General features: G+C 42.5%; 2 protein-coding genes and 1 non-coding gene across 6 annotated transcripts in view; 1 reads left to right on the forward strand and 2 right to left on the reverse strand.

The window, feature by feature from the left end:
- The window catches only part of Gas41 (YEATS domain-containing protein 4 Gas41), a 33,697-nt gene extending 25,157 nt beyond the window's left edge, over nt 1-8,540 (reverse strand). Inside the window, exons 1-5 of one of the 4 annotated variants that reach the window (XM_076213493.1) lie at nt 8,355-8,540; nt 1,897-1,971; nt 1,562-1,609; nt 1,287-1,439; nt 915-1,058 (exon numbers count right to left, since the gene is read on the reverse strand). In XM_076213493.1, coding sequence (XP_076069608.1) covers nt 915-1,058; nt 1,287-1,418 — 276 coding nt within the window. In that variant the 5' untranslated portion in view covers nt 1,419-1,439; nt 1,562-1,609; nt 1,897-1,971; nt 8,355-8,540. Of the gene's footprint in view, nt 1-914; nt 1,059-1,286; nt 1,440-1,561; nt 1,610-1,896; nt 1,972-7,010; nt 7,053-8,354 lie in introns of those variants that run through there. The other 3 variants (XM_076213491.1, XM_076213490.1, XM_076213492.1) reach the window with 3 other exon arrangements.
- Nucleotides 8,541-21,517: 12,977 nt separating this feature from the next.
- LOC143041598 (uncharacterized) lies at nt 21,518-22,096 on the reverse strand. Its single transcript, XM_076213606.1, has one exon. The coding sequence runs from the start codon at nt 22,094-22,096 to the stop codon at nt 21,518-21,520; it is 579 nt and encodes a 192-aa protein (XP_076069721.1).
- A 2,433-nt stretch (nt 22,097-24,529) lies between these two features.
- On the forward strand, nt 24,530-24,685 carry LOC143041735 (5.8S ribosomal RNA). The gene has a single exon (XR_012967813.1). It is a non-coding gene; the product is annotated as a 5.8S ribosomal RNA (ribosomal RNA).
- Nucleotides 24,686-24,961: the final 276 nt, after the last annotated feature.

Raw genomic sequence — 24,961 nt, forward strand, 5'->3', positions numbered from 1 at the left:
TTTTTGGTTACCCCCCCCCCCATGTAAGGGGGGGAAAGCCTTTGGTATATGTATGTATGAATTGTAATAATAAAAAAAAAATCATATTTATCATCAATAGATGAAAGTATGGTGCAGTGACACTGCTTCTGACCCAGGGCAGTGGACAGGATGCAGGGATGACCTGTCATCCAGGAGGTGCCAAGCTAAGAGGGAGGGAGGAGGGTGGAGGGGAGTGGTATATATAGGGAATGAAATAGGTGGGAGTGGTTTCTATACCTTTTTCTTTTTGGTTACCCCCCCCCCCCATGTAAGGGGGGGAAAGCCTTTGGTATATGTATGTATGAATTGTAATAAAAAAATATATATATATTTATCATCAATAGATGAAAGTATGGTGCAGTGAAATCAGTTATTGGAACATGCTTTACTGACATACATGATTGGTTTGATAAGAGTTAAGTCTGGGTCTAGAACAGGAGAGATCAACAATTGAAGAGATATGGAGAAAGTTATACACCCAAGTATTCCACATCTTTGAAGTTTTACTGTCATAGGAATAGGAGAGTTTCTACCAGTTGTCAACTCTCCTTATGTGAAGAGGTGGAGGGAATACAATTGAAGTTGATATAGAGAGCCTAAGTTTGGTCCAGTGACCAAGTGTCACCCCTTTGAGGCTGCACCTGAAGATGGAAGTGAGGGTGTTGATGGGTTTTGCAAATGAATGACAATGAGATTATTCTATCAAACATTATTCTTTCAGGAGCAGATACATATTGCTGGTCCCTACCATCTATCACTAATTGTACCAAAATACAAGAAATCACAACTTTTAACTTATGCTAGAGCTCTTTACATCATGCCACTCTTGCAGTAACATTTTTGAAGGATAGTGTTACTTATTAACTCTGATGTCAAAATACATGATCTCATACCTTCTTTACATAGGTGGACATATCCTCATTATGGTAAGGCTTCACATATACGGTCCACTCATGAGTGTGGCCGTCTTCCTCCCGCTTTTTGCCAAAATATCGAGCAATGTTGCCATATACAACAGGCTTAATGATGGTAAGACCCTGAAACAATACATCGTTCAAATGAATTTTCTTTTATATTCCACAACTGAGTTATCTCACAATGCTATAACAAATACTAATAAAAAAACAATTAAAATGTGCACAAAAGTCATCAACAAGGGATTATTAATTTAAACACCAATATAAATCATTGCAGGATGAAAAAAAAAAAAAAAAGATAGAAACAAAAAAGGTGATATCGATAACTCCTAACAATCACTGCATTACCTTTATTCTACCTCCACTATCTGGTCCAAAATCAGCTGTTTGCTGACTCTTTTGTTGTTGTTGTTGTGCTGTCTGTTGACTAAGAAGTTGCTGCTGATGATGCTGCTGCTGTTGGATCTGAGCTTGAGCCATTTTGAAGGCTCTAGCAGAGTTCTGGTTATAATAAAATATCAAAAAGAGGTTTTACTACTACACCATTACAAATATGTTTGCTTCCTATCATTCACATAAAATCCAATTTACGAATTAGGATTCAAAATGAAGATGGTAATCACCTTCGGGTACAATTTCAGAAACTGCTATGTTAAATCTAAGAATTCCAGCTACAAAAATAAATAAATCAATTAATAATAAAAAAGTGGAACTAATGGCATATATAAAACACTCAACACCTTGAAGAATGGAAGTAAACTAGATCACAAGACAAAAATGATGTTAAACTTCAAGACCAAAATATGTTAAATTAGATTAATATGCATGAAAAATCTTACACAAGAATACTAATTGTTCATAAGGGAGACAAAAAATAGCTAGGCAGCAAAAGAAATAAAACAGAGAAAAAAAGCAATTTCTTTTACACTCATCCAACCCTAAAGGCTTTCAAATTTACCTGAAGAGTTGCATCTTGAGAAAGCATGACATGGGTGGCCTTAAAGGCACTTTGCTGAATTGGATGAAAGATTTCCTGGTGGGAAGGCAAATGAGAACAATGATCAGAAGAAAAGAGAGTGGAAAGGGGTGACAGGTGGTGTGCCATACAGTGCTGGCATTAGTCATGTTCCTAGCCTATATCAACAACCTGGGGGTGGGAACAGACAGTAGTCATAAATACATATGATAATCATCCCAAGATATAAATATTAATAAAACATTATATGTCCAGAATAGTGTTACAATAGGATCAAAAGAAGAAATAACAATAGACTAAAAAATGTATGGAGCTTTCAACACCATCAAATACAGTCATGGAATCAGATACGATTAAATGAAAAGAAACCAGATGACCTGATGCTCCCAAAGTTTTCTTTCACTCATTACCAACCTATCGGCTCATAATTTTTTTTCTTTCATAAGGTCAGTACTCTGGTGCCTACTCTCCCTCATTCCTTTTAGCCCTTACACATATCATACATGCACAAAACCCCAAACTTTTCACATATCAAAATCAATGTGAAAACCACTGGCAAAATGTGATTTTCACAAAATCATAACCTAACCAGACCAACCTGAACTAACCTGATCCACCTTAACTAAACTTAGCATAACCTATCATGGGGAGCATGTTATCTAACTGGGTAGCTTTGTCCCCAGACCCCACAGTGGGGTATGTGCTACTCAGAACAGGGTCAGAATAAGGTCTGATTGATTAATCTAACCCTGAACAGTAGACAATACTATTGTCATCAATGGCAATTCCTATTACAAAATCCACTAGAAACATAAGTTATATGCTACAGTTTTGTTCCATCATGACCACAGCCTGGCAATCATGTTTGATCATGCTGTTTGTAAAACATGCAAAGTTTTGGAAGTTCCAATGATGAAATGTTCATGATTAGACTGAAAATATTTCTATTCCATGAGTGTTTTGACAAGCTTTTATCATTAAATTGTATAAATTGTAACTAGATTGACAGAACTACTTTGTTTTTATCTAACATGGGGCCACTAGAGCATCATCAATGGAGCTGGCTTTGAGGTAGTATAACCTATCCTATCCTGATCTAAAATAATCAAGCAAATATTACCAAAAAATTATACCTGGCCTTTCACCACCAAAAAACCAATGTTGTATGATGAAATTGCATTCCTCTATATGGTTACCTGGTATCATCCAGTGAAAACAGTTACTATGAATAAGAAAAAAAAGAGAATTTGATTATTAACCAAAAATAAAGCCTTTGACAAAGTCAATCATGGCAACTTCCTGCAGATTTGGGACAAAGGTATCATTGGTTCAGTGGTAAGATGGATACACAGTTTCCTGATGGCAAGAATTCAATGGGTCTGTCCACGGGGAGTTCTCAGAGGCAGGCAAATCCAGAGTAGTATGCCCCAGTTGATGGTTCTTGGTCAATTGCTCTTCATCCTAGATGTTAGTAACATTGACAACAACTTAGAAAGGTCCTGGTGTGGCAGCATCTTTGTTGCAGGACCACCCTCCAACCCCAAGAGTTGGGGCCAAACCAGCCACAGAATACCCTTCAATAGACTCGCACAGGGAAGAGAGTCAAAGAGAGTTGAAGGCTTCAGTGGAAAAAAAAAAAAAAAAAAAAAAAAAAAATCATCTTCTTTAACTATGCAATAAGAAAAATTGTGTCAGCACACAGATTGGACCACTAATAGACAATAATAACAAACATACCACAAACAAATAAGATATAGCAGAAGCTCTTAAAAAGTAATATGAAAAGAGCTTCAGCACACCAATGCAAAACAAGAAAGTTGATAACCTAGCATGCTTCTTTCTACCCAGTATGTTCGAAGATAGCAGAGAAATGATGGTAGACATTGACTTCACTATTGAGAATGTGTTATCAGGACTCAATACAATATCAGCAACAGGTCCTGATAGTATCCCAGCTATACTGCTTAAAAATTGGGGGAAAAAAAAAGGCAATTCTACTGCTCAAGATTTGGAGGACATCACTTAATGAAGGCATAGTCCTGGAATCCACATTACAGGCTCATCACTCCCATAAGGGTGGTAGCAGGAGTGATGTAACCAAATACTGACCTGTTGTGCTAACTTCCTCCATTATGAAAGTATTTGAACAGATAATCCGAAATAGACTAGTAGACTTTTTCCCCCACCATGGACTTTTCAACAATGGGCAAGATGGATTTTGCAAAGGAAGATTATGCCAGTCATAATTAATGACACATTACAAATTTCTATTGGACAATTTAGAAGAAGGAAACAATGTCAATGTCATCTACCTTGATTTTACTAAAGCATTCAACAAGGTAGATCACTGCTTACTGCTGCAAAAGGTATCAGCAATAGATGTCAGAGGCCAACTGGGGAAATGGATCCACAGATTTCTATATGGGCACATCTAGCAGGTGACAGTTAACCTCTTGAATACGATGATGTATATGTATGAGTTGTGAGCCAGCAATAGGCTATACAAGGATGTTGGTGTCAGCTTCCTGATTATATTTATTTTGTAGTTGTAGCCGAGTGACCCCTGTACTCTGTGAATAGGCCTGATTACATTTTCTGTGATGCTATATTTATACAGGGTGAAAGAGAATGAATATAACAGCAGTAACTTTATATTTTGCAATGTACATATTGTGATGCATCATTGTACATCAAGCAACCTGATGTGCATGAGAATATTTGACTTGTATTGAAAATGTTAATGGCAACCTGTCAGAAAGGTCCCCAGTAGCAAGTGGAGTTCCCCACCCCATTTCTTGCACTCATTTCTGACATTGACAAGGATGTTAAGCACTCCACCACTTCATCCCTTCCAGATAACACAAGAGCAGCCAGAAAAGTTAATATATAGGAAGATGTTGACTTTCATCAAGAAGCCCTCAACACTGTTTACACATGGGCAACTAATAGTAATATGTTCTTCGATGAAAGCAAATCTGAGGTTTTATGGTATGGAAATAGCAGCATAAAAGACCACACCAGCTATGAGACTACCCAAGGCATCATCAGTGTCAAGACCAATCTCTGAGATCTGGGGGGGGGGGCTGGTGATAGTAATCAGTGACTGCAAATTCACTCTTCACATACACAACATCACAAAATCTGTAAGGAAGATGTCTGGCAGGATACGGTATTTTTTTTTAGAAGTGAACACCTACGTGGTATAGCATTAGAAAATTAAATATCAATTTTATAAATTATAATATATCAATGCAATAAATATTTTTCTTGGCAGATATCAATATAAAAAACATTGCTAAAACCTATACAGAAATGAATGAAGTCACTTCGACTCCTTTAGATGCCATCTTTATTTTGATAGATTCGGAGGTCAGAGATGAAGAAAACAATCCTGATGACCTCTAGAATTACAAGTACTGCATTACTAAATGTAGGTTAGGTTAGGTAGGGTAGGATAGATTAGGTTAGAATAGACGAATTTATCATACTTTAATTTCTTCAGCCTCTGCCTCTACCAAAACAAAGATGGAGTCTCAGAAAACCAAAGCAGCTACATTTGTTTATATCTTTTAGCAACCTTTTCTATTATCAATTTCTGCCAAGAATAACGTATATTACACTGGTGTATTATAACTTACAAAATTACTATTTAATTTTCTATTGCTATATCACAAAGTGTGCACTTCTAAAAATTTACCCTGGATACTAAGAATTTTCAGTTTCAGAGAGGAAGTGCTTGATGACACTCTGGAAAAGTTTTATGTCGTCAAAAATGAAGTATTGCTGTAGGCTATGAAGTCCATCACCCACTAGAGAAATTGAGGGGCCAGAATCAGTACTAAGAAGCTTCAACAAAATTGCACTGATGACTGGCAAAAACTAATGGCAATGCTTGAAACACCTCAAGCTTTACTCCCTCCAGAAAAGAAGAGAGTGCTATAAAATTATCTACACCTGGATAATACTAGAGGCTTACATACCTTACATCAAGATAAAGCCAAACAGGATATGAGATCATGCTACATCAGAGGTCCCAAAACAAAATGCCAATCCTAAGATTAATCTGGGCTAGCAGCTTCAGTAGGATGTGACCAAAACTGTTCAACAGTCCTCCTCAATGTCTGAGAGACATGTCAGCTTGCAGCGTAAATAACTAAGGTAAATTTGTAGTTTCGACCATGGACGCAACATAGCAATAGAAAATTAATCATTAATTTTGTAAATTACAATGTATCAACATAATATGCAATTTCGTGAGCGAAAATGAAAAACAAAAAAGGTGCTAAAACAGATTTCATAAGTAACGAAGTCGTGTCAGACAAATGGTACGCCATGTTTGTTATGATAGATGCCGACATCAAAGAAATGAAAGGATGATAAATTTGTCTAAACTAAACTAACCTAACCTGTGTTTAATAAATCATCACCTGCAAATCAAATGTCATCCGGCTCATCCTCATCATCGTGAGAGACGTTGGTGGGCTTTTCAACCACTCTCTCAGCTTGCGGGGTATACAAAGTTCTTGCAGCTTGAAGGAATGCATATATCTCCGCTCCATAACATTCCTTCAAGAAAATGTAACTGGGGAGGGTACTGTTGGAAGTACAGAGGCCGTCAATTGACAGAAGACAAGATGGCGTCCCGATCCTATGCTACCGACTTCGTTCATTAGCATATTTGCTTGTAGTAAGGTATTTTTCATTTTCATTTCTGCCCACAAAATTGCATATTACATTGATACATTTTAATTCACAAAATTAATAATTAATTTTCTATTGCTATATTGTGCCCATGATCGAAACTATAAAAATAACGTAACTAAATGTGGTAAATTTTTAGTTTCGACCATGGGCGCAATATAGCAATAGAAAATCAATTATTAATTTTGAAAATTATAATGTATCAACATAATATGCAAATTTGTGAGTGGAAATAAAAAACAAAAAAGGTGCTAAAACAGATTTTGTAAGTAACGAAGTTGTGTCAGACAAATGGTACGCCATGTTTGTTATGATAGACGCTGACGTCGAAGAAATGAAATGATGATAAATTCATCTAACCTAACCTAACCAACCTGTGCTTAATAAATCATTACCTGCAAATTAAATGTCATCCAGCTCATCCTTGTCCTCACTCTCGTCGTCATGAGAGATGTTGGTGGGTTTTTCAACCACTCTCTCAGCTTGCAGGGTATAAAAAGTTCTTGCAGTTTGAAGGAATGCTTGTATCTCCGCTCCATAACATTCCTTCAAGAAAATGTACCTGGCGAGGTACTGTCGGAAGTACCGAGGCCATCAATTGACAGACGACAAGATGGTGTCCTGATCCTATGCTACCGACTTCGTTCATTAGCATATTTGCTTGTAGCAAGGTATTTTTTATTTTCATTTCCGCCCACAAAATTGCATATTACGTTGATACATTTTAATTTACAAAATTAATAATCAATTTTCTATTGCTATATTGCGCCCATGGTCGAAACTAAAAAAATACCCTAAATGTCTTCAAGGGACACTTAGACATGTTACTGCAGAAGATTAAAAGCTTGCCAACCAGTTTGGCCCATCGGCTACTTAACCACTTCCATATGGTGACGCCTACGTAGGCGTCATGAGGAGCAAGTGGGTATGCGATGATGCTGACATCGGCGTCTTGATTATATTTATTGTAGTCGTACCTACGTAACCTCCATTCTCTCTAAACTGGCTTCATCATTTTTTCTATGGCTATCAAATTTCACGGATGAAAGAGAACGAACGATTGAGCACTGACTTTATTTTTTATAATCCAATTATTATGACGCGACATCGCACATCAGGCAGCTAATGCTCTAGATGTGCGATGTGCCCCAGAGTGAGGGAGTTAAGACAACATCTTTGTTTTAATAGATGCAGAGGTCAAAGAAATTAAAGTATGATAAATCTAACCTACTCTTACCTAACCGTAGTGGGCTAACATGATTGAGTAGATGGACCAAATTGGCAAGGGACTGAGTTGACCTTACAGTTACACCAATAAAGGACACTCCTCTGCTGTCTTACCAGACCTGGCCCCACAACAAAAAATTAGACCATCGCATTTTGGCCTATCTTCAGGAGAGAGGAGGTTACAGCGGCAATTCTTATAATTGAGGCCGATCGGCCGAAATCTCCACAAGGTGAGGTAAGTGGCTTGACATGCCACCAGATGAACCACCCATACCAGGATACCCTAGCCTCCACCGCAACTCCCTGAAGCCACAAGAATGGCAGGGATGTCGAAAGCATCTTGAGTCAGTGGAAGTTTACCTCTGCTGTATCATTAATAGGGAAAACCTTCCAAAGTATCCAAATATAACAATCAATGAATGGATTATCATTGATGATTGTGGACATAGTTACTAGTATGATAAGTAGTAAGGTTTATATAATAAAAAGGCCAATACTTGTAAAACACTTACGTTAGCCTTGATGATTTCAGTTCAGACAATTTATCATGATCAATATTAGATCAGACTGGTCATATCATGAGTTACACTGTTAGAAGTGTGGATATTATCGCAAGTTATTGCTTTTGCTTTACTTTTGCTTGGAGTTGTACTTTTGATATGAAGCGTAAACATAAACACCGTATTTTCAACCTTTGTATCAGTTTTTCGCTGGAATTTTTACAGAAAGCGCTAGATAACTTTTTCTTGTCAAATTTGCGTTTAATTTATACATAAATCAGAGATAATATTAATACCATCGAGGAGGCGAATTATATTTTTCTATTCTGATATCATGTATTTCGTATTCGAATCTCTTACGATTTGTGACGAGAAAAATAGAAAGACATTACATTATGTTAGTAGTATGCTAGAATCACTGGTGGTAAAGATTCTATTCTCCCGGGAAGCAACATGTTATAATGATATTATAGTAAATCAAAGGAGGATATTCCAACGAAATAAAGAACATAATAGTGAGCTATAGGCAATGGGACCTTTCGCAGTCAGGCTCGTAGTTTCCTATTAGCGCTAGAATTTTCAATTGTGTGGGAATTCACGGGGCAAAGGGGTGACTTAGCTAATTTGGAAACCGATATGAAGAAAAAATACGACATAAATTGCTGCATAAATGTATTTAAAATTTAAAACATGACTCTTAATGTTATAATTTTTACTTACTGGTGTGTGATAAGGCTTTGTTAAATCTAATTATAAGATAAAACTAAAAATAGGTAATTATTTATACTGAAGTAAGTGTAAGCAGTAAAAATTAGAGGATGTCGATTTCGGTTTGTGGAATTTATCTAAGAGTGTCGAAAAATAATGGATATCACTGTCACGTCCTGTATATGAAGATAGTCAGTGAGATAAAATATAACAACAGTGGTGGCGGACGTACGAGTATTTGATGCGCTATGTATTGAAGCGATGAGTTGAAAAACGTCGCAGCGCTGCGCAGTGTGTCAACAGTTGAAGGAAAAGAAAGTACGCGCTCTGCTTCGCTCTTCTAGTTTCATACAATGGCACAAGCAACTTCCGCAAAGCCTTTCGAGTGGACGAAGACTATTATCTTACATTACATTAAGCTACTAAAGCAGTACCCAGCCATTTGGAATATCAAGTGCAAAGAATATAAGATGAGAATTTTAAAAAGTACAAACATCGAAAGCTGACTTCTTTTCTTTAACAAAATGTAATGTGCGGAATGAAAGACATTACCAAAAAACTTTCTACCCTGAAAACACAGTTTCACAGGGAAATGACTGCCATCAATGCATCAAAGAAGTCGGGTGTTGGCACGAAAAATGTATACACTCCAAAGCTGTGGTGTTTTAATGATTAAATGAGTAGAGCGTCGGCAGACATTCTCGTCCCGTGAAAGCCAAATGATGACTGAAATCTGGTTGTTCGCGTAAGGTATTCGCAGTGGTGCAGTTCGTCCGTACGTTAGATTTAAAGTATCAACACGACTACTGCATCAAATCGCTGATGCGTGATGGTACGTGTGGACGGGGCTTTAGTAATCGTACCGGAAAAAAGTCTTCGATACAAAAATATATTTTCTATACATTACATAGATTTGAGTATTGCTTGTGTGACGCCTATGGGGAAGGGCCAGGTTCAAAACTAGAGTTCTGTCTAAGAAATATTATTTCCTTAAAAAAAATAAAGATACAAATAAACAATGATCGAAAAATAGAAGTCGCCAAAACTAGCGAAAAGTACAATGTCCGTAACACGTAAATTCACAGAACATAAAAGGCTAGTATTGCCAAGACACGCAAATATACAAGTGTCGATCAAATATCGACAATCAATAACAATCAAAAATAGTCTTAAAGACAATAAGTGGTAAGGTCGAGAAATATCGACCATCAGAATGGAAACTAAGTCCTACGTAATAATTTACGTAAAGAAAATAGCAAAGTCGAGAAAATTTCTACGACTAAGTCCGACAAAATTGACACGAGCAATGAGGCTCTGATAAACAGAGTCCACAAAGATTCGAGAATAGAAAAAAATATTCTAAGTCCCAAAACGTAGGGGAACCAGTGCAATGGGGGGCTCTGAGAGGCAGAGTCTGGAATTCTGGAATTCAAGAAAAGACCACCTCGCCTGCGCGGGATCGGGTTTTGTGGGAGGGGAAGAACGTCTGTTAGAAAATGAAAAGATAGTAGTGTATAAAAGAGGGCTATTGCCACCGGGCGAATCGCGAGCAATTAGGGGCTAGATTGTTGTCATGGCATAGGAGGACTTGACCAGGAGCTTGGAGGGAAGCGCCCGACGCCGGAGGTTAGGAGGTTGGGATTACCAACGGGGTTAGGATTAGGATCACCAACGAAAGTTTAGAAAATGGTAGGAGGCGTAGTAGTAGAGAAAGGTGGAAAAACGGAAAAATCTTTAGTGGGAGGTAAACTGAAATGAGAAGATGTAGTAGAAGAGAAAGTTAGAAAGGAAGCGAATTTTAGTCGAAGAAAAAGTAAGTGTTTATGTTTGTGCGTGATTTGTGGCTCTGTTCGTGAGAGGTGTGTGTGTGTATCTTACGAGAAGTGAGTTGATTTCACTTTCCGCGTGTAGAGGGCGAACCTGATAAGCCACAGGTGGGGCGAGCGTCCCCTGATTATCCCCAGGTTTTGGGTTTGAAGTCCTTTTAGAGCTGATCAAGGGGCGGAGCGAGGGGGGGCAGACGGGTGGTGTACACCCGCCTGCCGACGTCAACGAGAGATCAGTGACCAGAACGGGAGCGGCAAGGAGATAACTCCCCGCCGCCACCGCTGGCGAGGGCGAACCTGATGAGCCACAGGTGGGGCGAGCGTTGTCTGTTTGTCCCCAGACTGGGTTTGGAATTCGGAAGAGCAGATTCAGTGGCGATGCGAGGAAGGGGCAGACGGGCGGGTGTTGTATGGTCTCTTTCCTTCCAATCACGACTCTGAAAACAGAGAATTACGCGATTGGGAATTGTGTGTAAATGTCAGAAGTGTAAACTCGCTCACCAGCGTCAGCGAGAGGCCAGCGTTTGGTTGCGGGCCGGTCGGACAGAAAGGTGTCCCAAGTCTCTCCGTCAACCAGCCTGCGGTCAGATTGGGCGTACTGAGAGAGACGATTGGACCTCTGCTTTGCTAGCGAGAAAGTGTGCATGTGCCTCTTTTCTTCCAAGCACTACTCTGAAAACAGAGATTTACGTGACTTGGGAAATGTGTGTGTGTATTTGTATTGGTGTAAACCCGCCTGCCGACGTCAGCGTAGAGGTCGGCCATGCCAGACCGGCGGCAGCCAGGAGATGTATCTCCCAGCCACCACCGGCCGGCGATGATACTTGGAGCTTGTTGAGAGAGCTGGTTGAAGAGACGTCCGACCTCTAGGAGCGCTGTGTTGAATCTCAGAGTTCTGGAATTCTGGAATTCAAGAAAAGACCACCTCGCTTGCGCGGGATCGGGTTTTGTGGGAGGGGAAGAACGTCTGTTAGAAAATGAAAAGATAGTAGTGTATAAAAGAGGGCTATTGCCACCGGGCGAATCGCGAGCAATTAGGGGCTAGATTGTTGTCATGGCATAGGAGGACTTGACCAGGAGCTTGGAGGGAAGCGCCCGACGCCGGAGGTTAGGAGGTTGGGATTACCAACGGGGTTACCAACGGGGTTAGGATCACCAACGAAAGTTGAGAAAATGGTAGGAGGCGTAGTAGTAGAGAAAGGGGGAAAAACGGAAAAATCTTTAGTGGGAGGTAAACTGAAATGAGAAGATGTAGTATAAGAGAAAGTGAGAAAGGAAGCGAATTTTAGTCGAAGAAAAAGGAAGTGTATATGTTTGTGCGTGGGATGCGGCTATGTTCGTGAGAGGTGTGTGTGTGTAATTTACGGTTAGTGAGTAGATTTCACTTCCCGCGTTTAGAGGGCGTTCCTGATTAGCCCCAGGTAAGGCATGAGGATTCCTGTTTTACCCCAGGTCAGGTTTGAGTAACGATATTATTATTATTATTATTATCATTATTACTACCATTACCATTATTATTATTACATTATCACCAGTCAAGCTGGTGAAGGGGTGTGTTACTTGTTGGTGCGGTTATACACGTTTTATCGTGTACACCGCACGTGGGACGGGCGCAGCTGACAGATAGTCTGTACGGTGTGGTCTAGGTGTAATATGTTGTATCAGATGTTTGTGTTTGGCGTGCAGTTTTTCTAGGTGTCTTGAGTGAAGTTTGTGTTTGTGTTGGTTGAGTGGACGGATGTTGGAAATTTGGTGTAGAGACTCAGTGGTTCTGAAGTCGCTCCATCGCGAGCCCGTGATGAACTGGACAGCGGCATTCTGAACCTTCTGATGCTCGTAGTTATTGGTGGCACATGTCAGCTGGCTTAGTCCCGGGGACTGGCACAGAATCGGTCTGACGAGGGCTAGGTACAATCGTCGTTTGGTTCTTAGTGTTGCAGTTTTGAAGCGTCTGAGCCTACCCAGCACAGCCCTAGCCTTCGCTCCCTGCTTGCGGAAGTGTGGGGTCCAGGTAAGGCCACTATCAAGTGTGCTACCCAGCACACGGGTATGGTCCTTCGCTGGGATGTTTGTGTTGTTTATTTTAAGAGGAGTGTTTGTGATTGTTCTGTTGGTTCGTTTGCAGCGGAAGTGTACAGCATTGCATTTCGACGCGTTGGTCTTAATGCGCCACTGTTGCTCCCACGCGTGTGCCCCGTCTAGGATGTTTTGCATTACGTGTAACGCTCCCTGCAGCGTTTTGTGTCTGCTTATGTGGTTAGTGTCGTCCGCATACGAGAGAGTTAGAGCCTGGTTGCGAGGATAAGCCGGCTCTGGCAGGTCATTCGTATATAGATTGTACAGAGTGGGGGCAAGGACTGACCCTTGCGGCACTCCAGCCTTCGGCACAAAAGGTTGGGACAGACAGCCCCGCCACTTTATTCTAATTGACCTGTCGTCCAGGTAGTTGCAGAGCAACCTTGTGAACGGCAGGGCAAAGTCGAAGTTGTGGTACAATTTGTACTTCAGGCCTTCGTGCCAGACAGCATCGAATGCCTTCTCCACATCCTTACAAACCAAAATGGCCTTACCAGGGCGACCGTCTGGCGGTCTTTGAACCCATTGAGTGATTATGGATATTACGTCTTCTGCACCGCGCCCCGGCCGAAAACCAAACTGGCAGTCCCTCAGCACATTCTCCGTCTCTAGGTACACGGTCAGGCGGCGGCTTAAGACGTGCTCGAACACCTTTCCAAAGTACTCCAGAAGGGAGATGGGCCGATATGAAAGGGGGGCGGAGGCGGGTTTCTGGGGTTTAGGAATGAGGATGGTATGGGAGGCCTTGAATAGTTGTGGGAAGTACCCAGAGGCTAGTGAGCTGTTATATAGTGTCGTCATGTGTGAGATTATGTTGTCTGGCATACGTTTGAGTATGTGTGCATCGATGCCTGAAGGGCCAGGGGATTTTAGTTTTAGTGCCGAGATAACCCCCTTTACCTCCTCCAAGACTATGGGGCAGATAAGGGGATCATCTTCATCTAACTGAGAGAGATCAACAGTCTCGTCGGGAATGAGGTCACTACAGCTGTTCATAAATGAGTTAACACTGTGCAAGGTGTCGCTGACCGTTACAAGCAATGACATATATATAGACTCTTCTCCGTCAGATCCGGAGAGTTGCCAAGTATCGCTAGACGCGACGATTAACAAGAGTGTTTAATTAAGAATATTTCCAAGTACATACACGGATATTCTTTACATCAATGAATAGATAATAATATTTGATGAAGTTACCTTGTCAATCTTAGATAAGCATAAACTTAATAGTTTTTATATGAATATCTATACGTACGTAAATGTAAGTTAGGGACGCAGTTGCCACAAAATTAGTTCACACGCCAATTTCTTTAGCGCGCGCTTAAGCTAGCATGCCCACAACGACGTTACAGCATCAGAAAACGACGAAAATGTGCAATTACTTTAATCCTACGTAAATCAAATCCTAAGATTGACAAGATAGATCCGCAAGGTAATACACATACATAAATTCATATGCAAAGTATGGAATAGTTTGTCAAAGCACAAAAAGGAACGAAATACAATCCGATGAATAGAAATCATCACTTTAAGAGTCTTCAGACGTGAATACACCTCACGTAGGCACAGAACTTTCTCACCGGAGTCCGAAGATTAAGAGAATATGTAATTTCTCTTATCTTACGTAAATCAACTCGTAAGATTGACAAGAGAGTTCCACAAGACAATAGACATACACAAATCTATATGTAATGTATAGAATTTGGTTAACAGTGTACAAAAGGAATGGAATACATCATATAAATATAATTCATCACTTTAACAGTACTCTTACAGTTGGATATCGAGAAGTCCACCAAGCCTTACCGTGGGAACGGCCGGCATAGTCCGAGTTACACATACGTACATGCGCTCATGTGCGTCTGAATAAAAATTTTCACTACGACGAGCCTGTAGTCGTAACTCTTGGTGCATTCAATTGAAAGTATATATCAGTATATGTCCATTGAAGTCGGTAGAAAATGACAAATTGCTTGGCTTGATACAATTATAGGCTGTTTTACGAATATCATCTGTAATTATAAATAGAGGCTCAAGCAATGCTATATGCCGTTTGCAATCATGAAATTAATTGACTTGAATTTTAGACACAATAATGTGCAACGATATACCTCTGTAAGTCTATAATACTTGCCCCCAAAAGTAATTATTTTTCGGCAAGAATTACAAAATCTGGCGGTGTCTGGTATCAAATCTCTCACTGCGAAAGGTCCCATTCGCTCAAAGAATCTCAGGCGGTCCTGCGTTCTCGGTTGGCAGCCCTGCTCACTCTTCCCCCGCTGGACTGGCTGAAACCTCAAATTTCCTTTAAACATATTGATATTTCTTCACTTAGCTCAGTGACTATATGAGTTACATGAATTTCATGTACATCTATTGGGATGAAGCAGTCCTTGTTCACCTATTTCAAAGCTTTTCCGTCTCGATAGTGCTGTCCCGAAATCCCTGGACAGTGGAAGGAGGAGGTGGTGGTTGGGGGGCATGAGAATTCTTATACCTTGGGGAATTGGCAGTGGGAGCCAAGATCTAGGAGATTTGAGTCACCAGCCGGGACCACGCGCGCTCTCTTCTAGGTGGGCGTGTATTAAGAAATAATAATAATAATAAAAGGGGAGGGCAAGTTATGAAGTAGATCACAATCCTAAGCTAATCAAACAGAACATACTACTGTACAGTACGCTGAGTTTTTAATGATCAATATAATTTCTACAATCGATCGCTACTGACATGCAACTTGAATCTTTAAGAGTTCCACCTTAATTAGATGTTCCAATTTCACTTAAGATTTACGTATTCTACCTGGCTAGCCCTGCACGCTGGTCCTTCTTTAGGTAGGATGCGGCTGCTAGCGATGGATACGCGGAGCGTTGAGGGCGGCGGGAATCATGGCTGTCCTCGTTTAGAAGTGGCACACCTCGTGGAGGGAAGCGGATCCGTTCCGGAGACTTCCTTTTCCAGATCTCACCTCACTGGCTAAAATTCGGTTCTAGTCATGGAGTCCCGAAAGTGGGTTCGGCATACACCGATTTAGTTTTATGATCACTGAACGCGAAACTCGTCGCGACACCGATCAAGCCCGTTCCCAGGGGGTCGGGGCGTCACTTACACTCGTGCCCCCTGGCCTCGATTCAATAGGCTTCAGGGGCTTCAGTTAAATGAGTCACTATTGTATGGCTGATGGTGATTACACGGGTAGGGATTGAGGTGTAAAATCCTCGATAGCCACCCTATGGGAGAGTGGGACACGTTTTGTTCTTCCGAGAGCACGTGTGGACCACCTCACCCTGTGTGAACCCGAGGTTAACTGCCTGGTGCCAGCGGGCGTGGGTCAACTGCCTATGCCCATACATTGTTGCCGGTGCTCTTAATTTCAAATCACCAGTTTCGAAGGGAATTTAGTGTAACGTTTATGTTGGAGTCGAATAATTTCTAGTAGTCCTTTGAGGTAGTCACTAGTCACGAGAGAGGATATGATCCTAACTAGCCTTATTATCTAGTCTATACGAGAAGTGGCAAGCGCGCAGGGGGGGGGGTTGAACTGTTATAGAACTAATTCGAACTGTAACACTTAGTTGAAATACATTAATCCTAATAATAAAGTAGCAAGTTACAACTACAACATGGCGAAACAGTAAAACTGAGAGGTTGTGATATTCCAATCATAACATTAAAACATTCATGATGTCTTCGATCATAGACATACGAAGAGACACCTTGAACGAAAAGGGTGAGGAAATTCCTGAGTAGATAGGAGACTCTCAAACTTGTTAAGGCAATGCAAATGACTGCTAAATTGGCACGACGGTTAATGGAGATAAGGAGAAGGAAAATATCAAGAAGTAGTTGCTAGAGGCCTTAAGAGCTCCAGCAATTCCATAGAGTAGAGGAAAGTAATAGCCGAAAAGGGCTGAAAGGAGAAGGAAAAATATGAAGCCTACGGTGTCGGTGAGTCCCTTGAGCGAAAGTATTTGGTAATTGCGGTTTGAAAGCAGACGAAAGAAAATAAGAAGAAGTAATAGGCCGTGTGTCACAACTCAAAGTTGTGACAAGTGCAAAGAAAGTAATTATAGCGAGTATAAGATAAGGAATATAATTTTAATGTTTATACAACATTTTACTCATTATTGCTGTATCCAGTCATTATGGGGTTAGTTGTAAAATTTAACATGTCTTCTATGATATAATATAGTCATGAATATGACTGTGCTTTCACATATCCCATAAAGTGATACATAAAAGAGAAAATGAAAGGTTTATATGATTATCTTTTGATACTAGACAGGTGGCGGGAAACACAGCGTCTTGCTCCCTCCTCGATCCCTCCACCCCAATCAATCTAATGAGTCAAAATTGAACATGACTTGGAAGCTCGAACAGGTCATCCGGCTGTCTGTCTGGGGACTCCCATTCCCGTAGCAGGTACATGCTTCCAATTGTGTTTATTATCAATTTGCTTGCTACCTTCGATAAACATAAGAAACCTTCCCTATCATTGGTATTTTCAAACGTGTTAATATAGGCAGCTTCAATAGTTTTTCTCATGTCTTTAATCCCGTACCTCAATGGGGCAAATGTCCAGATTTGTCAGCGTGCTGAATGAATGAGTTGAATGTTCTGTGTGACCTCATGTCCCTCTTATGCTCGACTAGGCGCTACTCAATGTCTCGACCTGACTCTTCGTAGTATGTAGAGGTGCACCTGCTGCATGAAATGCGGTAAATATTACTGAGGACATTTTGGGGTAGGATTTTTTTACTCTTGGCCTTGACAGTTTTTCCTATATTTGAATCGGAAGCTCTTGCTATTTTCACCCCACCTTTCCCAAGAAATTTGTCAATGACTTCGAATTTCTTGGAGTTGGGAACTGAAATGTATTGTATTATATCCCTCTAAGATAATTGGTCACTTGGTTTAATGAAGATGTTCTCAGCTTTTTCTTTCATTTTGCTAATTGTTCCCTCCCGGATAGTCAATTCTTTTTAAAGGTATTAGTTATGTACGTTAACTCATCTTCCAAAAAAGCCTCACATCAAATCCGAAAAGGTCTAAGGAAGAAACGTATGAGCACGTCGATTTTTACTCACTCAGTTTCCTGAGAAATAGTATACAAAGTCGTCCCTGTTAGTGGGTTTTCTGTACACTAAAAATCTTACTCCTTCACCCCTCCTGTGCACCAACGTGTCAAGGAATGGTAACTTGTGGTCAACATCCATCTTTACAGTGAACTGTATATCCTTATTGACATTATCTAGTCTATTTAACTTATGTTCAATGTTGGTATTCTCTGGCATTATCACAATAACGTCATCCACACGTGGTGCCTCTGCCCATGATCCTTATATATTCATCTACCTCCAACGCTTCCATAAAAAGACAGGCCAACACTGCAGAAAGAGTTCCTATGGCGAGACCTCTGTATTGTCTATATTCCTTCCCATTGAACGTAAAAATGCCGAATTTGACACACAGGGATATAAGTTTAACATAATCAGTTCTGGGAACTGGTAACTCATCATCATTAAGAATGTCCATGATCCTCTTGGCGGCCACTAATGCCTCCTCCACGTTCACATTTATAAATAAGGCCTTCACATCATAACTAGCAAATTTCTTACCATGGAAGTCTAAATTGTTCAATCTGTGGATAAGGCCAGAGAAATTTCTTAAACGTGCGTCACTTATAGACCCAAGAATGCCAGAACGCGGTTTGGCTAGACACTTACCCAGCTTATGCGGAGCACTCCCGATCCCTGAAGTTATGACGCTTATTTAAGAAATTCCTCTGGGATGAGGTCGAGGTTCTGCATACGGGATTAAAGAGAGACATGAGAAAAACTGTTGAAGCTGCTTATATTAACACATTTGAAAATACCAATGATAGGGAAGGTTTCGTATATTTATCGAAGGTAGCAAGCAAATAGATAATAAATACAGTTGGGAAGCATATACCTGGTACGGGAATGGGAACCTCCAGACAGCCAATGGGATGACCTGTCCGAGTTTCCAACTTCGAAGTGTGTAATTGTAAGGTTCGAACTATTTGTAGTCAACACCGAAACCCTCTTTTATACACAACTATCTTTTCATTTCCCCTCCTACGACTACCGATACCGCTCGAGCGGGTGGTCTGTCCTAGCTAGTCCACAACACCGACTCTGCAGAGGTCAGACGTCACTCTTTGATCCAGCTCTCTCAACAGCGCCCATCAACCTTCGCCGGCCGGTTGCGGCGGAGGAGACTTTTCTCCTTTGCTGCTACCGGTCTGGCACAAGGCTGATCTCTTCGTTGACGTTGGCAAGTGGGTTTACACCTAAGACAAATACACACATTTCCCAAGTCACGTAATTCTCAGCTTTCAGATTTGTGCTTGGAAGAAAAGAGAGATACAAGCACACTTTCTTGCTGGCTTAGCAGAGGTTGGTCGTCACCCTTAATTGAACTTTCAGTCAGCGCCCTTAACTCTTCACCAGTCGGTCGTGGGGGAGGATGTGCCGGGACTCTCGTGTCGACCGGCCCACACACACGCCTGGCCTCTTCGCTGTCGCTTGCTCGCGACTTTACACTTCTGACAATTACACAATTCCCAAGTCACATAATTCTCTGCTTTCAGGGTTGTGCTTGGAAGGAGAAGTATAAAACAACACTCGCCCGCCTGTCCCCCCTCGCACTGTCATCGGATCCACTCTCTTGACTACGCTTCCGATATCGCCCATTCAACGCTCAGGCCTCACCTCGGTTTAATCAGGAACGCTCAAGCCTCACCTGGGGTCAATCAGGAACGCTCAAGCCTCACCTGGGTCAATCAGGAACGCTCAAGCCTCACCTGGGGTTAATCAGGAACGTGCTACCTACCTGAGGTTAATCAGCAAAGTCACACGTGGAAAGTGAATTCTACTCACTTCTCGTAAGATACGTGCACACACCTCTCACGAACATAACTACGCCCCACGCACAAACATCTACACGTACTTTTTCTTCGACTAAATTTCGCTTCCTTTCTAACTTTCTCTTATACTACATCTTCTCATTTCAGTTTACCTCTCACTAAAGATTTTTCCGTTTTTCAACCTTTCTCTACTACTACATCTCCTACCATTTCTCAACTTTTGGTGGTTTTAATCATAGGTGTCGGCGCCCCCGTCCAAGTTCCCTACTCGTTTCTCACGAGCCACCACCATTAACCGCCCCTTAATCGCCCACGAAAAAGCGCTTATTGGCAATAGCTCTCTTTTCATTCTCTTACATTCTTCCCCTCCCACACAAACCTACCCCGCGCGAGCGGGTGGTCTGCCCTAGTTAGTCGACAGTCGACAGCTATTGATAACCAACACTGGCTCAGCAGAATTCAGACGTCGCTCTTCGCTCCAGCTCTCTCAACAGCGCCCATCAACCTTCGCCGGCCGGTTGCGGTGGAGGAGACTTTTCTCCTTTGCTGCTACCGGTCTGGCACAAGGCTAATCTCTTCGTTGACGATGGCAAGCGGGTTTACACCTAAGACAAATACACACATTTCCCAATTCACGTAATTCTCTGCTTTCAGAGTTGTGCTTGGAAGAAAAGAGAGATACACGCACACTTTCTCGCTGGCTTAACAGAGGTCGGTCGTCACCCTTAATCGAACTCTCAGTCAGCTCCCTTAGCTCTATGCTGGCCGGTCGGGGGGGGGGGGGTGCCGGGACTCTCGTGTCGACCGGCCCGCACATACGGTTGGCCTCTTTGCTGACGCTGGCGAGCGGGTTTACACCTCTGACAATTACACAATTCCCAAGTCACATAATTCTCTGCTTTCAGGGTTGTGCTTGGAAAGAGAAAGATAAAACAACACTCACCCGCCTGTCCCCCCTCGCACTACCATCGGATCCACTCTCTTGACTACGCTCAAGCCTCACCTGGGGTCAATCAGGAACGCTCAAGCCTCACCTGGGTTTAATCAGGAATGCGCTACCTACCTGAGGTTAATCAGCAAAGCCGCACACGAAAAGTGAACTCTACTCACTTCTCGTAAGATACACACACACACCTCTCACGAACATAATCACGCCCCATGCACAAACATCTACACGTACTTTTTCTTCGACTAAATTTCGCTTCCTTTCTAACTTTCTCTTATACTACATCTTCTCATTTCAGTTTACCTCTCACTAAAGATTTTTCTGTTTTTCAACCTTTACTACTACGTCTCCTACCATTTTCTTAACTTTTGGTGATTTTAATCTCAGGTGTCGGCGCCGCCGTACAAGTTCCCTGCCCGTTTCTCCCGAGCCACCACCATCATCCGCCCCTTAATCGCCCACGAAAAAGCGCTTATTGGCAATAGCCGTCTTTTATTACATTTAGTAATTACATTTAGTATTGGTCATTAGGTACCCCGAAGGGTAATAAGACCATATACCAAGGTTGGATGCTGTAGTGGTGTTAGTGTGCAGGTTGCAGCCCCTATGCACCGAGAGGACAGCAGGAAATGTTGTACTTGTAGAGGTTTTCTCTAGTAGACAATTCTTTAGCGATTTTACTTTTAAAAGATTCTACGGTTTTGGCACCAATTGTTTCTTGACTCAGCTTGTTCTATGGTTCTGTAATTTTTGCTGGTGGGAAGGTTTTTCTGTAGCTAGTTTGGTGTTGTAATTGTAGCTTTAAGTTGTGACCTCTGGTCGCTGTACTAAGTGTTGGCTTGAACATTGCTCTTCCACAGCTGTTGCATTCCCTCCTGTAGTCTACCTGATCAATATTCTTCATAATCTTGAAAGCTTGTATAAGGTCCGCTCTATGCCTTCTAAACTGGAGTGTTGGGAGTTGAAGACTAGCAAGTCGCTCTGAGTAGGATAAGTGAGACAGTCCTGTAACCAATCTTGTTACCCGTCTCTGTACTCTTTCAAGTGCATCCTTGTCTCTTTTCAGCTTTGAGAACCAAATTACCGAGGCATACTCGAGGTGAGGGCGAACTAGGCTTTTGTACAGGTGGAGGAAGGCAATTTTGTCCATGGGCGTAAAAGTGTGTTTGATTGCTCCAAGTACTCTATTAGCCTTGCTGACTTGTGCTTGCATATGGCTTGATAATTGTAGCCGCTGATCCACCGTGATCCCCAGATCCCTTTCTTCCTCCACTGACTCCGGCGTGTGTGGTGATCCATCAGATCCATTCATTGTATATTAATATAGTAGGTTGTTTGTTCCCAGATGTATAATCATACATTTCTTTGGGTGAAATAGCATCTGCATTTTCTGTGCCCATGATTCCAGTCTTACGAGATCTTCCTGGAGACTGCCGATGTCGAGTTCTTCTATTGTTTGATAGATTTTTGTGTCATCTGCAAACATAGATGTATGGTTCTTGAGGAGATCGGGAACATCAGACACAAACATCGTGAAGAGGAGGGGGCCCAAAACAGAACCCTGAGGAACTCCACTGGTAACCCTGGACCAGTTGGGGAGAGTGCCATTGACCAGCACCCGCTTCTGCCTACCTGTGAGGAATCCCCTAACCCACACTTGAATATTCCCCTTGATTCCAAGTGTGCTCAACTGTGCTAGTAGTCGTTCATGAGGTACTGTGTCGAAGGCTTTGGCATAATCTAGAAATATGATGTCGACAGGTAGGTTATGGCTTAGCGCTTCAGTCCAAAGGTCCATAGCTTCCAGGAGGTTAGTTGTTGTGGATTTTCCTGAGGTAAAGCCATGTTGCTGAGCACAAAGGAGGTTATCTGTTTTTAAGTGCTGAATAAGATCTTCGGCAATAATGCGTTCAAGGGTTTTACATACAACCGATGTCAATGAAACTGGTCTGTAGTTGGGCGGGTTTGATTTATCGCCCCTCTTAAATATAGGTGTCACAGTCGCAACCTTCCACTGCTTTCGTAATTCCCAATGTTTAAGACTGGCGTTGTAAAGGATGCAGAGGGGTGTGGCCAATATTTCTGCCAGTTCTTTGAGTATTCTTGGGTGCAGTGAATCCGGTCCTGGTGATTTGTCCATTCACAGGGCTTGAAGCTTGGTAAGGACTATTTTCCTGTTGATTGAGATCCTTAGGTTTGATTGCAGTACCTTGTCTTCAAATGGTGGAAAGTTGACAATGTCCTCTATTGTGAAAACATCTGTGTATTGTTTACTGAGAACTTCTGCCTTGCCTTTCTTTTCACTTTCTTACAGACATTCTTCCCCTCCCACACGAACCGATCCCGCGCGAGCGGGTAGTCTGTCCTACCCAATCCAGATCCAGATCCAGCTTATTGAAGAAGACCGATTCGGTCGAAACGTATAAGCAATTAAGGAGTTCCAGCCCATCTTCGCTTGTTTTTTCTTCACCCATGCTCTCATATATCTATCTATCTATCTATCTATCTATCTATCTATCTATCTATCTATACATACAGTATATATATATATATATATATATATATATATATATACATATATATATGTATATATACATATATATATATGTATACATACATATGTATATGTATATATATATATATATATATATATATATATATATATATTGACAGATTGAGAGCTCTTGATTCAGTGGGTGGTGGTGCATGGCCGTTCTTAGTTGGTGGAGCGATTTGTCTGGTTAATTCCGATACCGAACGAGACTCTAGCCTGCTAACTAGTCGACGGATCTCATACCATATGTGTCCGTCGCACCTTCTTAGAGGGATAAGCGGCGTCTAGCCGCACGAGATTGAGCAATAACAGGTCTGTGATGTCCTTAGATGTTCTGGGCCGCACGCGCGCTACACTGAAGGGATCAGCGTGTCCTCCCTCTCCGAGAGGAGTGGATAACCCGTTGAAACCCCTTCGTGATAGGGATTGGGGGTTGAAATTGTTCCCCATGAACGAGGAATTCCCAGTAAGCGAAAATCATCAGCTTGCGTTGATTACGTCCCTTCCCTTTGTATACACCGCCCGTCGCTACTACCGATTGAATGATTTAGTGAGGCCTTCGGACTGGCGCCCCTGGTGGCTCACGGGTCACCCCGGGCTGCCGGAAAGATGTCCAAACTTGATCATTTAGAGGAAGTAAAAGTCGTAACAAGGTTTCCGTAGGTGAACCTGCGGAAGGATCATTACCGAACTGCTCGGAGAGAGCAGAGGAAAACGCACTCGAAGGGTGATGCCCGTGGCCTGGCCTGGCTTGGCCTGGCCTGCCCCGGGCATGCCAGTCACCCATGGGGGGATGGTTGTGGACCTGCTCCTCCCCAGTAGGTAGGTAGGTGGTTAGGCAGGCAGGTAGATGGGCACACCGCTTGCCCTCTGCCGCCGCCGCCGCCGCCGCCGCCGCCGCCGCCGCCGCCGCCGCCGCCGCCGTGCCAGAAAGACCGGCCGACCTGGTTTTCTTTCTTTTCCAGGCTGGCCGGCCGAAGCCGTTCGCTCCAAAAGGCGTCGCAGGAAGCAGCCGCAACCGCAGCCGCAGCATCAACAGCATCAGCAGCGTGTAGCAGGCTTCCTCCTCCGCCGTTCCGAGGGCTCTCCTCACTCTAATCTTAATCTAAATCCCAAGCAGATTACGGGTTCCGGGAGGCTCAACGGGGCGGGGCCATGGAACCTAGATGCCCTCCAGTTAACCGGAGACACAACTCTTAACGGTGGATCACTTGGCTTGTGGGTCGATGAAGAACGCAGCAAAATGCGCTTCGGCGTGTGAATTGCAGGATACAATGAGCATCGACCTGTCGAACACACATGGAGGCCGCGGCCAAGAGTGCCGTGGTCCAACCCGATCGAGGGTCGGTTCCTACCACAACCATCACGACCCCCGACTTGAGAGGGGGGAAGGAACTCTCCCAAAGGGGGCCAGCCGGGTCCGGGAGCGCCGATGGCCGGCCAGCCATCGGCGTTTCTCCCGTCGAGCGAGGCGCCCCCGCTGGTCCCGGCAGACAGATAGATGAATATCGGAAGCCGGGGCCCTGGGCGTGTGTCCTGGGGTCTCGCCCTCCGCCGACTGGCGAAGGAGCGGGCCGGACGGGAGTGATGGAAAGCAAGGCAAGGCAAGGCAAGGCGAAGCGA

Source organism: Oratosquilla oratoria, chromosome 31 (genome assembly GCF_046742065.1).
Source record: "Oratosquilla oratoria isolate Oo_2021 chromosome 31, ASM4674206v1, whole genome shotgun sequence".
NCBI lineage: Eukaryota > Metazoa > Arthropoda > Malacostraca > Stomatopoda > Squillidae > Oratosquilla > Oratosquilla oratoria.